Below are 13668 nucleotides of genomic sequence, written 5' to 3'. Positions count from 1 at the left end.
CCCCCCTTCCCCCGCCCTCCCTTTAAGGTTTAGCCGAAGGCCTTGTGGATAACATTCAAATCAGGGCTTTCATTTGCATACTTTGTTGGTGATGATATTATGGTTCCCTTTGAATCCGTGCTGTCTCTGTGGGTGCCAGCCAGCCCCTGCTGTTCCTCCAGGAGCAGGAGGAGGAATCTCTGCTGAGATGTCCCGGGGCTGGGGACAGGCACACGTTCTCCTGCCATGCCAAAGGGAATGAGGGGTAACAACCCTCCCCTGGGGTGGAGAGCTGGGCCCGTGCCCCCTGTGCAGAGGCCGTGGGGAGGAGGAGGATGCCATGGGACCGTGGCAGAGCTGGGAGCAAGACCTAGAGGGGGGTGGTGGCTGAGCCCCACAGCCCCCCTTGTGCCTCCCCACTGCGGCTGATGCCCGGGAAGGACCAGGGGCTGTAGCAGGATGGGCTGTGTGCAGGCGCCGTGTTCTCACTCTCTCCTCCCCTCTCCCTGCCAGGCTTGCACATCCTCGCCATCGTCTTCGCCCTGGAGGTGTCGGTGGGGAAGACCAACACTGTGGTGGCTCTGAATAACTCTGATGTCCTGCTGCCCTGCACCTTCGCCACCTGCATAGGCTTTCAGGACCTGGTCTTCACATGGTATTTCAACTCGACAGAGCTGGTGGGTGGCTCTCTGGGCTTTGCCTCTCTTTTCTTGGCAGGTCCTTTGGTACTTTCCCCGTGCAGACCAGCACTGCAGTTCTCACAGAGTTCCCTTTCTCTTCTTGCAAGATGCCCGTCCCTCCGAGCGTCCCCAGATCTGGGGGGACAGGGCTGTGCAACCAGGGGGACTCATACCCTGGCACATCTGTGCTTTGGGCATAAAGCTGTTCTGGATTTGCTGCTACCCACCGGCTCATTTCTTGTCAGAAATTGGCTGTTCAGGTGCTTTGGGCAAAATATGGTTAATTTTCTCTCATGCGCATGCTCTGAAATACTAAAGGTTCTGTGTGGACTTGCTTCCTGCTGGGAATACTCTGCTCTTCAGCTCCTTAGCAGGAGAGCTGGTTTGGAGCAGGTCTGTCCCGCTGCATGGCCCTAGAGCAAAGGGACTCTCTGCCCTGGCGTCTCTGCTCTTTTGTGTAGCCCAGAACGTTGCTGCACGGCGAGTTGGATTGATCTGTTGCTTCCCTAGCGGGGTGTGTGTCAGGTCCCTCTCCACAGCCATTCCTGCTTTAACTGGGGGCGCTGGGACACTTGGCCATGCGTGTCTGTGCATGCAGAGATGAGGCAGGGCACTGGCAGGAGAACTCAAGCCTTTCCCTCGCCTGGGTTGCCGGGAGCCCAGCTGAGCCCACGTCCTGCATCCCTGCCTCTGCAGATTTACCACGGCAAGATAAAGAGCAAATCCTCGGAGCCCTTCCTCGTGGGACGCAACCCCCGGGTCGAGTTCGTCGGCTCAACGACGGGCAAGGACAACAACATCTCCATCGTCCTGAAGAACGTGGACTTCAGCGATGCCGGGAAATACACCTGCCACGTCAAGAACCCCAAGGAGAAGAACGCCCAGCACAACGCCACCATCTTCCTCACGGTGGTTCAGAAGAGTAAGTGCCGGTCAGGGCTGCTGTGCCCAGCGAGTGGCACGGGGGATGCCAACCCGTGCTGACCCCACCTTGGCTCATGGTTGCAGCGGTGCACAGGGTGTCCTGGCTTCTTGGAGGTACTTGGCATCCCTGAAGGGCAAGGCTCGGCCTCCTGCCCCTCAGTGCTGTCGGCCGGCGGCTGGTGGAGGGGGTCAGTGCTTTTCGGTGCTGGGGGTGTGTGTGTGAGCACCCTGCTCCCCTCCTGTGAGGCCCCTCAGCACCTTCTCTCCTGCAGTGGTGGAGACAGACAACACTCTGACGCTCATCATCGTGGGTGTTGTGGGGGGGGTCATCGGCCTCCTCGTCCTCTTCATGCTCATCAAGAGGGTTGTCCTGTTCATCATCAAGAAGGTCCAGGATGGGAAGTGAGTGCGGGTGCTGCCATGGGGCAGGGGCTGGTCATGGTGAGAGGGGCCGGGGGGGGACCAGGGGCTTCAGCTGGCCGTGTGCTCTCCCCCAGGAAGGAGTGTCTCGTCAGCTCGTCGGGGAACGACAACACCGAGAACGGCTTGGCCGGCTCCAAGGCAGAGCAAAAAGCACCACCAAAGGCATGAAGCAGCGGAGCCCTGGCCCGCCCGGCAGCGGGGAGGGTGGGCAGGGGGACCAGCCTTTCCCTTTTGCTTTCTTTCCAAACTGCCAACGCTTGAGACATGTTTCTACTACACACGTGCCTGCAACCTGCACTGCTTCTCGGAAAAGACTTCGGCTGCCCCGGGACTGGGAGCTGCTTGCGGACTCGGACTGGGATGCCATCGGGACAGAGGGAGCCGCCTGCTCCGCTCTGAGCGAAGGCAAGAGGGTGTCGGGCAGGCAGGGAAGGGGCCGGGTGCTGGGGGGTACCCTGGTCTGCAGCCGTGCGGGTGCTGCCATCCCGGGGGTGTGGGGTGGTGGGCGGCCGGGGGTCCCGGCGTGCCTGGGGGGCTAGAGGCTGCGAGGAGCTTGGGGCGTCTTGTCTGACTCTGGCGATGCTGAGCTGGGGCGGGCAGGAGCCTCCTGCAGAAGGGTTCTGGAGCAGAGCAGGGATGCACGGAACGTGCCGTGGAGATGGAGGCTCCTGCCCGTGCTGTGTCTCTCGTGGGTCCGGCTCAGGAGGAAGGGAGGAAGCAGGGCTGCGGTGGTGGGGCTTGGCTTCAGCTCTCCTGTTAAGCACACTTGGGAAGCAAATCAGTGAAGGGCCCGTTGCTGTCGGGGCTGTCATCTCTTCCCAGCAGGGGCTGGGCGCTTCCATGGGGCAGGCTGGCCCTGGGGTCCCTCGGTTCCTCCCGTGGCAGGGCTGGGGGCACCAGCGGCCAGGGCTGGCCGTGTCCCCGGGTCACTGCTGGCTTCACTGGGTGAAGCTCCACACTTCATACTCACTTTACCCCCGCACAGGGCCATCCCCCGGGGGGCAGGGGGGCTTTCTCCCCCCAGCAGCCTTCTCAGGAGGTGCTCCCTGGGTCTGTGCCGCTGCTGCTCTTGCTCCTCCTCCCCTCTTCTGAAAGCTGGGCACTCGGAGCAGCGATGCTTTGGATGCTGGCTTGCCAAGGCTTAACTCCTTACGCGGATGTTTTTTATATGAGACTCCAGTGGGAAAACGGCAGATTGCGTTTCCCTTTCACCCGAGGAAGACTGTGGCACTCCATCCGCCATGCAGGGAGGAAGCACGGTCAAGCCCTGGCAAGGGGAGCCGGGCTGGGGCTGTGCCACCCCGCTCCTGTGCTTGCCACCGGCCCCCTGGGTGACCTTGGGCAAGTCGCTCTGCCTCTCCATGCCTCAGTTTCCCCGTCTGTAAAATGGGGATAATAATATTGCTCTACCTCACAGGGGTTGTTGTGAGGCTTCCTTGGCTAACATTTGTAAAAGTGCTTTGAGATCCTGGGATGAGGGATGCCACAGAAAACCAGAGGGTCTTTGTGAGGGCACCTGCAGGGGAGGTTTGGGCAGCCCAGCCCCTTCCCGAGGGGTGTAGCAGGACGTGAGACACAAAGGGAGCGAGCTGATCCTACAACTGAAGTCAACCATGTCCTTTAAGATGTGTTCTGTTCCCTATTTCTCCTTTATTTGGGGGTGTCTGTCAGTGAAGCTGCAGGACAGGCAGCTCCCCCATCCCCACTTGAAATTGGGAAGCAAAGCCAAGCCGTGACTTCCCCAGCTGTGGGGGCTTGCACCCCAACAGTGGTGCTGGAGCAGAAGGTAGGCAAGGATTTGGTGGGCAGGGTGAAGGAGGAAAGGTTCAGGTGCTACCTTCTGTGGAGAGGGTTGTGGGAGAGGTCAGACCCCACCAGGCCACTTGTGGGGGGCACCTCATAGCCCTCTCCTGGTTGCATGGCTGGCTTGCCGACCCTGGGCTGGGTTCTGGGCACCCACCAGAGTGGGGCCGTGCATTTGGGACAGGAGATGGGTACAGGCACCTGACCCCAGGCAGGTTTCCTTGGTTGGATGGACAAGTGGGAGTCGGGTCCCCAGGATCCCGGTCCCCTCTCTGAGGATCTGCAGGACCCTCAGGCAAAAGTCACTTCACTTCTCTGTGCTTCAGTTTCCCCGTCTGTAAAACGGGGACGGTAAATCTGACCTACCTCACAGGAGGTGTGAGGCTCCCTGCATCGCTTTGCAAAGTGCTCCGAGATCCTGGGGTGAAAGGCACTCTGTAAACGCAAAGTATCCTTAACATACCATTGTCCTGCATGAGAGTCTGGGCAGGAAGGCGTGAGACCTCCCAGTTGCCCCAAGAGCCCCCCCCAGCCCATCCTTGGAGGAGACCTCCCGTGGGAGAGGACAGTGAGGGGAAGAAGGGATTTTTTTAAAGAACTATTTTTAGCTGTCCTAACCTGTTGGCCTTTTTTTAGACGGTATCTGGACACAGATCCACTTACCACAGGATATGCAATGCTGTACTATGCATGGATTACTCCTCTGGCTTGGTGGAAAAAGTCAACATAACCAGTTTTTGCAGTCTAACTCTATACACATATGTGTGCGGGTGCTGTACGTGGTGCAGGGGGCTCGGGGGGAGCGGGCTGGCTCCTGGGGGGTCCCTGCTGCCACGAAGGCTCCAGGGGGTCTGCAGAGGCTTTCCGGGGCGTGCGGGGGGAGAAGGCCCTGCCGGAGGTGCGTGCTGCGACAGACACGTATGTGTATAAGCATATATAAATACATGTAGGAGATACCTGCGAATAAACACAGGATGTGGATGACATGCTGTGTGATGACTTAACAGCACATTTTTTTGCACTGTAGAGATCTAGTTAGCTTTGCCTTGGATGAAATAAAGTTTATGTTTACTAGAGAAACTCGCTGTGGTTTGGGTTGCTGTGGGTGTCTTGTTCAGGCTTGTCGTGAACTCCCCTGTCTGCGCACGCTGCGGCGCGAGCCCGGCGCCGAGGCAAAGAGCAGCAGGGTCTCGTTTTCCCTGTGTGTTGAGTGTGTCCGTTCTCTGCAGCTGCTTGTCCCAGGTGGCCGAGTGCTACCCCTCTGCCTGCATCCTGCTGATCCCTCCTGGATACCCGGGGTGAGGGCTGGGGGGCTGCTTCCCAGCACCCATGGGTGTCATTGCCTGCTCAAGCCCAGGGGCTGTGGGACGGGGCTGTAGTGCTGCCTCCAGAGGGACAGTGTTTTCAGGGTGCTTGGGGTCCATGCGGCACTTTCTTCCTTGGGCGCAGGAACAGCTTGTTCACAACAGCCCACGAATAAACCCTGCCTTGTGCTGGGAAAGCAGCCTAGGCGTATAGTGCAGGGAATTGCCTAAAATACCACCGCAGGTAAGAGGGACAAAGCCTTCAGAGGCCGTGTGAAAAAACAAATACTTTTTTTTAATGGGGATACTCTACAGCACAAACATAATTTCTCTCTGTATAACAGTAGTCAGCAAACAGCAGCGTAGCCCCACAGGAGCCTTCCTGCCACAGCAGGGTCGGCGCGGGGGCAATAAATTAATCTCTCTCCGGAAGGGAGCTTGAGCTGGTCGGATTCCTTCAGGGTATCGGTGGCCGTCGCTCCGAGCCGCCCTTTCCCTCCTTGGCTGGCCTCTGGTGCGCTAAATCACAGCCTGCCAGCGAGGGCTGGGGAGGCACCGCTCACCTTCCGTGGCTTGAGATCCATTTCCCAGCTGCTGTGGGAGCCGAGGCAGCCGAGCGCGGAGGGACGGAGAGGGAGGCTTGGGGAGAGGGGAGGGAAGTGCCCCGGCAGGTCTCAGAGCTCCGACTGGAAGGAGAGAGAGGGAGAGAAGCAATGGCAAGCTTTGAAGGGTGGCTGGAACCAGGAGGCAGAGTTGCGTCCTGAAGGAGCTGGCTCAGCTCTCGCACAGAGCCACCGAGGGGGCCCTGACCCTTCCCCACCGCCCCCCGAAAGCTGGGGGATAGAGCAGCACTGTCGACACTGACCCTCCGGACGGCGTAGATCCAGTTGAGGTAAGCACGGACGCTGGTGTAGACGCCGGGCGTGCTGGGGGTCCCGCAGCCCTGGCCCCAGCTGACGATGCCCACCACCTGCCAGTGCCTGCCCGCGAACTGCAGGGGCCCGCCGCTGTCCCCCTGCGGGGACAAGCCATCTGAGTGGGGCCTGAGGAGCCCCCACCCGTCCCCCAGCTTGTGGCCATTCAGCGTAGCCCCACAGGAGCCTTCCTGCCACAGCAGGGTCGGCGCGGGGGCAATAAATTAATCTCTCTCCGGAAGGGAGCTTGAGCTGGTCGGATTCCTTCAGGGTATCGGTGGCCGTCGCTCCGAGCCGCCCTTTCCCTCCTTGGCTGGCCTCTGGTGCGCTAAATCACAGCCTGCCAGCGAGGGCTGGGGAGGCACCGCTCACCTTCCGTGGCTTGAGATCCATTTCCCAGCTGCTGTGGGAGCCGAGGCAGCCGAGCGCGGAGGGACGGAGAGGGAGGCTTGGGGAGAGGGGAGGGAAGTGCCCCGGCAGGTCTCAGAGCTCCGACTGGAAGGAGAGAGAGGGAGAGAAGCAATGGCAAGCTTTGAAGGGTGGCTGGAACCAGGAGGCAGAGTTGCGTCCTGAAGGAGCTGGCTCAGCTCTCGCACAGAGCCACCGAGGGGGCCCTGACCCTTCCCCACCGCCCCCCGAAAGCTGGGGGATAGAGCAGCACTGTCGACACTGACCCTCCGGACGGCGTAGATCCAGTTGAGGTAAGCACGGACGCTGGTGTAGACGCCGGGCGTGCTGGGGGTCCCGCAGCCCTGGCCCCAGCTGACGATGCCCACCACCTGCCAGTGCCTGCCCGCGAACTGCAGGGGCCCGCCGCTGTCCCCCTGCGGGGACAAGCCATCTGAGTGGGGCCTGAGGAGCCCCCACCCGTCCCCCAGCTTGTGGCCATTCGTCATAGAATCATAGAATGGTTTGGGTCGGAAGGAACCTTCAAGATCATCTTGTTCCACCTCCCACCACACCAGGTTGCTCCAAGCCCCCTCCAACCTGGCCTTGAACCCCTCCAGGGATGGGGCAGCCACAGCTTCTCTGGGCAACCTGGGCCAGGCTCTCACCACCCTCACACCAAACAAGTTCTTCCCCACATCTCAGCTCCATCTCCCCTCTTTCAGTTTCAAGCTGTTCCCCCTTGTCCTATGGCTCCCCTCCCTGATCCAGAGTCCCTCCCCAGCTTTCCTGGAGCCCCTTGAGGGACTGGAAGGGGCTCTAGGGTCTCCCCGGAGCTTTCTCTTCTCCAGGCTGAACCCCCCAACTCTCTCAGCCTGTCCTCACAGCAGAGGGGCTCCAGCCCTCGAGGAGGTCAGCTTCCAGGAGGCCAGCTCTCCCCCGAGAGGGGCTATTTCATCAATGGGTGCAGACCCTGCCCCGCACCTGGCAAGTGTCCACCCCGCCTTGGGGCAGGCCAGCACACAGCATCTTCTCGGTGACCTCCCCGTGGTATCCGGCCAGGTTGCAGCTCTTGTTGTCTATGAGTTGCACCTCCGCTTGCTGCAGGGTCTCTGACAGTTTGCCTGCGTGAAACGTGGCTGCTCAGAGGGGTCCCCCAAGTAGCCCTGTGCCAGCAGGGAGCCCACCAGCCCCATCTCCTCCTGCGAGCGATGCTGGGGGGGACCCTCTGCTCGCCCCCACGCTGTCCCGCTCACCGTGCTCCTGCGTGTAGCCCCAGCCGATCACCCAGAGGGATGTGCCTGGCTCTAGCTCCTCATCAAAATAGGGCAGGCAGATGGGCTTGCGGCTGTCTGGAAGAGAAAGGTGAGGTGCAGGAGGTGTCTGGGGAGACTGGTGGGGAAGGTGACCCTGGAAGGGCACCCTCTGTGCTCTTGGTCACACGTGGTTCCCTCCGCACCTCTGCTTGGTGCCCAGCAAGCTTTGCCTTTGCCAGCTCTTGCTCTGAGGAGGTGTGTGCCACCTCTCACCTGAGATATGCACGGGGGACTGCAGCTTCACCAGGGCGATGTCGTTGTCCTTGGGAGACGCGGGCGTCATCTCGGCCAGGAAGACCTTCTCCACAGCGAGGGTGGCAGTGCCCGAGAGGAGGTCGGAGCCGGCCTTCACACGCCAGCTCTTGATGACGGGGTTGTTCCTGTGCACAGAGGTGTCTGTTACTGCTCCCCGCTTCACCCAGGGACAGGCAGCAGAGCCCTGCCTGCACCCTGCCCGGCTGAGCATCACCCAGCTGCGCCGGACCGAGGGGCACAAACCCCTGGGCAGACGTGTTAATGATGGGATGCTTGAGGGCATGGCAGCGCTGGCTGACAGGTACGTGTCAGGGGGGATGTCACCCACTCACTTGAAGCAGTGTGCTGCCGTCAGGACCCAGCGGGGGTCGATGATGCTCCCCCCACAGATGTGCTCCCTCCTGTACTGCAGGCTGACCTGCCAGGGCCAGGACTCGATGGCGGCCGGGCTGCCCCCCAGCACCCGCGGGGTCCTGATGCTCTCCCCGCAGTCCTCTGCCCGGCAGTGGAGCGGCGGCAAAGCAAGACGTTAGCTGTGGCGGCGGGGGAGAGAAAGAGCACCCGCTCTGCCCTCCTCCATCCTCGGGGCTGAGCGGGGACCAAGGCTCCTGCGCCTCCCAGGGAGGGGAGCGTGGCCCTGGTGCCTCACCCCGGGTGACACTGCCTGTGTCACCCCTTCGCGGGCCACCTGGCACACACCCCCTTTTGTTCCCTGTTTGCACATCGTCCCCGGGGCTTGCCCAAATGGGCTCAGCCATTCCTCGCCTTCTCCAGCCCACCAGGAGGATTAGTTTAATCAGGGTAATTCATCAGCAAAAGTAAACCCATTCAGGCAGCTGGTTAAGCCTCTCTCAGGTGTTTCATTTCTGGGAGGTTTACGCGGGCTTAACAGGAAGGTCAGCGGTAATTAAATTCAATTTTTCTCATGCAAAGAGTGTGGGAACCAGGAGGGCCAGGGCCTGGGCCAGAGCTGAGCTCCTGTGGCCGCAGAGTGGCACCCGGGGCTGCGCCAGCAGTGAGGACCTGGGGTAGCACGAGGCCCTGTGTGCCCACAAGGTGTGCCCGGCGTCATGATACTTACTGGAACAAGAGAGCGAAACAACCAGTCCGGAGAGGCACTTCCTGGAAGAAGGAGGAAAAGGGCTGGATTCAGCCCGGGGAGAGGCTCTGGCTCAGTGCTCAGGCACATCAGGCTCCCGTGCAAGGCGAGGGGCACCATGGCCACCCCTGGACCACTCACCTGCCCGGCTCGGGCACCTGGAGGCTGCCGTTGCTCAGCACGACCTCGCGGGGAGGCAGGGGCTGCCCTGCGCCCGCCCTCACCGGCTGGAAAGTGGGGGTGCTGAAAGACATGGGGTGGGGGGACACAGCTCAGGAAGCACAGCCTGGGCTGCACAGCCCCAGGGATGTTACCAGCAGGGCACAGATACTGGGAGAAGACAGGTGCTGGTGTCTGAAACCTCCAGGAGACTGGAATCTTGACGGTTTTGGCTCAGATTGAGCCAAAGGCCGTATAACCCAGTTCTAAAACTTTAGGCACTGGTGCTTTACAAATCGGTCCGATATGTTTGCCCGTGGCCAAGAGCTGGCGGAAGCAGGAGGTTAGGAATGGGACATGGATCCTGTGCCAGTGAGCAAGATAAAGACTCCATAGAAAAAGGGAATTCCTTGGGACAGGGACCCATTGTCCCCCTAACTTAACTCAAACTTTCCGCTCTAACCCAGGGCTGATACCAAACACGCAGGGCTAGCAAGCTGTTTCTCTATGTCCTGGCTTTAAGACTTAGTTGAATGCAGCACTACAAACTTGCAGGGAGCTCAGGGCAGCAGCAGGAGGTGGACACAGGTGGGGGTTATGGAGCATCATCCCAGCTGCAAGGACGCAGCCCTGGCCACAGCTGTGCTGCATCCACCCCTCTGGCCAACTGCTGCTCTCTGGAGGGCTTTAAAAGGGGAGCGTGGAGCCACGTATCCCACTCTGGGAGAGATCCATTGGCAGGGAGGACCTGGGTTGAGCTCTGTTCCTGCCCCAGGAGGGGCTGTTGTGGTGGGGTGAGTGTGTGCCCGCTGTTGGGAGCTATGGGGCAGCCCTGCTGTGGGGGGGACAGCGAGTAGAGGGGGTGAGGTGAGGGGTGGGAGCAGGGCAGGGTGGCTGTGGGCTGAGGATGATGGAGCAGGAGAGGCTGGGCAGAGGTCTGTGCTGGCGTGGGAAGCTGCCAGAGCTTCCAGCACAGAGGTCAGCCAGCTCCCAGAGTGGCTCTGCGTGGTGGGAATGGACTGAAACCATTAGTGCAGAGCTCTGAGTGCTTTGTAAATAAACAGAGCCCCGCTCAGAAAGAGCTTTTATGGGAGGGGGAGAGGTAAAGCAGGCAAGAGAGGCGTGGAGGAAGCAGCCACGTACCTCCTGTAGCCCATTTGCTCGCAGGCTGCTTTTGCCAGCGCCGGGTTGAAGTGGTCGTGGCAGACGCAGGACCAGGCTCCAGTGTTGCTGTTAAGCACCTGCAGGATGGATCTGTCTTTGGAAACACGGGCTGGGGACACACACAAAGTCAGCTTTGCCACAGGCGACTTGAGCAGGCGGAGGAGGCTTGCTGCAGCAGCCCAGCCCCTCCGTGGCTCAAGCAGGCTGTTCTGGACTCACCACCAGTTGGTGGCCCCTCAGGAACCCACTGGGGACAGTTGGCTTCGTCCTCGCCCTGCAGACAGTCTGTGTGCCCATCGCACACCTGCTGTAGGGACACCAGCTTCAGGGGCTGTTTGCAGAAGAAGTAGTGGTAGTCCAGGTAGACCTTGACTGGAGGGGAAAGGGGGAGCTCAGCACTGAGCTGGTGCCGCTGGGCAGGCTCGGGGGCTCGGCAAGAAGGTGGCAGAGCTGGTCCCAGCTCAGCCCTGGGTCCAGAGCCGTGTCTGCCGAGCGGTGGCAGGAGGAGGGGGAACAGGAGAGCAGGAGCCATACCCAGGAACCCCACGGCAACCAGGCAGGCGAGGCTGAGCACCCCTGCCAGGATGGGGATGCCGATCCTCTTGAAGGACTCCAGCGCCGTGGAGCCTTTGCTTCTCGGGCTGGGACCTGCAAGGGAGAGGAGCGTGGCCCTGTGTCGCCAGGCTCAGCCCGGCAGCACCCGCGCCCCCCGCTCCCATGGGCATTACCTCTGCCATTCAGCCGCTCGGAGGCTAAATCCTGCAAACCAGAGGGGAAAACCAGTTACCGAGCTGAAACCTCAGCCAAAAAGCAGCTGGGGTAGGGGGTGGGAAGGGTCTGTAGCAGCGTGGCTAGCTGGTCCCTTGGCAATTCCCATGCCAAGCACACTGCCACCCCTGGGAGGGCAGCCCAGAGAAAGCGGAGGATGAGCTGAGCCTGGACTTGCCCCAGTCTCCCCCAGGAGGATTAACAGGGAAACTGCCCCAACGGACAGCTGAGGATGCTCTAGGGGGAGGGAAGCAGCAGTGGGAGGGGATGGCATGTCTTGGTGTGACAACGCTTGTCTCTGCTGCAGCCTGGGATCACCCGCTCTCTTGTGTCTGTGGACACCACCTGTGTGATTCCAGTAACTGGCTCTCAGTGTTACAGGGTTACTGCCCTCGGTGCACCGGGGGCTTAAGAAGTCAGAGGCATTATGAAAGAGGCACGTTCTGATGCTCCAAGAAACCCTGAGTCAAAATACACATGCCTGCGAGGGCTCTGCCACCCAGACATGTCACAACAGGGGGTTTATATTCTTTGGCTGGCCCCAGCGCGGGGTCACAAACGGAGCGGCACAGCCCAGGTCCTCCCCGACAGACTGCTGGAGCCACCGGAGAAACCAGCCCGGCCCATGGGAAGGAGCGCTCTCGGGGTGGGGAGGGCTGTGCTGCTGCTAGGACACGCGGTAAACACAGCCCGGCTGCGGCGAGGGATGAATAAGATGTTGATCCTGCTTGATCTCCTCAAAATTATTTTCCCATAATAGCTTCTGGTATGAGAGATGCCCGGCCGCAGTAGGGAAGGTCCGGTGAGGTGCACCTTGTCCCCGTCCTCGGTGGGCAGGCTGGTGCTGGGCAGAGATCAGAGCCCCTCGGGGGGTGTTCAGGTGGACACCAGGCGTTTTGCTCGCCCTGTCCTGCAGCCCTGCTTGTGGCTGAAGCGTGAGGAGCTGTTTCCTGGCGGTTTGGGGGTTGAAAGCGTGCTCCTGCCCTGCCGAGGCTGCGGGAAGCAGCACACTTGCTTCTCCCTCAAATCTCCATCCAGCCCTGAGCGAGCTCTTTTCCTTCGCTGTTGCTTCGGGACTCTCCCACGACAGGTAAGACCAGCTGTTTTGGCAGGGCCTCAACAGACGGAAGGAAGGTTAAAACCACCGCAGTAAACCCACAGATTCATGAGAGTTTTGGGGTTTAGAAGCCTTTCCTCCTTTGGCTGCTGAGCTTCGGGAGCAGCACGCTTTTCCTCTGGGTGTCTGGAGATGGTTGCATTCGTTGTCTCAAACGGGAGCAGAGGTTGGGGCTCTGAAGAAGAGCAGTGAGGAGATGCGGGATGCGATAAGGCTGTGAAGGGGCCGTGCTCCAGCCCAAGGCTGGCAGGAGGGAGTGGTGGAACCCTCCCTCTCCGGGCGCTGTGTTTGGGCACGTTTAGCCACGCACCAGCAGGATTTTACTGGCAAGTGCCGATTATTTGTGGGCTAACACACAAAGATAGCTTGGGTTTGATGTGCTGCTCGCTCAGCCTTGCTGCCCCTCGCCCAGCTGGGAAACGTTGCCTCCCCATCATGGCCCCACTGTGTCTTGGGCCACCAGTTTTGGTTATTCCCCAGCCCAGGAACAAGAAGTGACTTGTGCAGGGGAGGATGGGATCCTGCCCGGTGCTGGGGGGGCTGTGGGCATGTGGCTGTGCCCCAGCATGCTGCCAGCTGGCTCTCTTGAGGAAATGCCAGGGGCCTTTCTCCAAACAGCAGGGCTTGTCTGGCACCGATGCTGAGTGTGGGCAAGTTGTGGCGGCCACCCGGCCCCAGGAGGGGCTTGGCACAGCCCTTCGGGTCTTTTCGGCTCCAGTGAGGATGCTGCTGTGGTATCAAGGGGGGCCCAGATGATCCCTCCTGGTGGCAGGGACTCGGGGAGCTGCAGGGGGCAGGGTGGGAAGGGGAGCGTGTCTCCTGGACCTCCCATCTGGGCTGCCCTTCCCAAGAGCTCCTCTCTGGTGCCTGCAGGAGCCCTGCGAGTTTTGTAATGCTCCTGAGCACCACCTCCGTCCTCCAGCTGAGGGCACGTGGGGCCGGTCCTCCTTCATGCTGACCTCTTGTGTCACCGTGGGCCTGGGCCGGGCATGACCCTGATAATGGGATCCTAACGGTTTCCCTGTGGGAACAGGCCCAGGGCCCCAGCCCCATGGCTCCTCCAGGCTCCCCAGCATGGCTGGGGCTCTGCGGCAGTGCCAGCACAGGGGGAGAGATGATGCTGTGGTGCTGGCCACCTCCCCACCTAGAGGAGCTATTGCCCCTTGGTGATTTTTTTTTTTTTTTTTTTTTGGGCTCTTCATGAAGAGGGATCTAGTGCCAATTTTAGAAATCCAGAAAAATATGTTGTAATATTACTTTTGAGTTTTGTTATTGATTCAGGACGATTACCTGTGTGCCTAGGTATTTTGAAAGGAACAATTCAAGGGAACCATAACTTTTGGGGGGGGGGGGGGGGGAGAGGAGGGGGGAAACAC

The 13668-nt window shown here is 60.4% G+C and overlaps 2 protein-coding genes across 2 annotated transcripts in view; one reads left to right on the top strand and one right to left on the bottom strand.

The window, feature by feature from the left end:
* The window catches only part of SCN4B (sodium channel, voltage gated, type IV beta subunit), a 5241-nt gene extending 3252 nt beyond the window's left edge, over positions 1 to 1989 (top strand). Inside the window, exons 2-4 of the mRNA XM_014949519.1 lie at positions 438 to 656; positions 1356 to 1581; positions 1856 to 1989. Of these exons, the coding sequence (XP_014805005.1) occupies positions 438 to 656; positions 1356 to 1581; positions 1856 to 1989 (579 nt within the window). The remainder of the gene's footprint in view (positions 1 to 437; positions 657 to 1355; positions 1582 to 1855) is intronic.
* Positions 1990 to 6385: 4396 nt separating this feature from the next.
* The window catches only part of TMPRSS4 (transmembrane protease, serine 4), a 9891-nt gene continuing 2608 nt past the window's right edge, over positions 6386 to 13668 (bottom strand). Inside the window, exons 3-14 of the mRNA XM_014949518.1 lie at positions 11136 to 11166; positions 10942 to 11055; positions 10627 to 10779; positions 10387 to 10516; positions 9226 to 9327; positions 9067 to 9107; positions 8318 to 8480; positions 7944 to 8110; positions 7671 to 7766; positions 7399 to 7538; positions 6702 to 6851; positions 6386 to 6522 (exon numbers count right to left, since the gene is read on the bottom strand). Of these exons, the coding sequence (XP_014805004.1) occupies positions 6511 to 6522; positions 6702 to 6851; positions 7399 to 7538; positions 7671 to 7766; positions 7944 to 8110; positions 8318 to 8480; positions 9067 to 9107; positions 9226 to 9327; positions 10387 to 10516; positions 10627 to 10779; positions 10942 to 11055; positions 11136 to 11166 (1299 nt within the window). The 3' untranslated portion in view covers positions 6386 to 6510. The remainder of the gene's footprint in view (positions 6523 to 6701; positions 6852 to 7398; positions 7539 to 7670; positions 7767 to 7943; positions 8111 to 8317; positions 8481 to 9066; positions 9108 to 9225; positions 9328 to 10386; positions 10517 to 10626; positions 10780 to 10941; positions 11056 to 11135; positions 11167 to 13668) is intronic.

Source organism: Calidris pugnax, unplaced genomic scaffold, assembly GCF_001431845.1.
Source record: "Calidris pugnax isolate Ruff unplaced genomic scaffold, ASM143184v1 scaffold180, whole genome shotgun sequence".
NCBI lineage: Eukaryota > Metazoa > Chordata > Aves > Charadriiformes > Scolopacidae > Calidris > Calidris pugnax.
This window is presented reverse-complemented; position numbering and strand designations above follow the sequence as displayed.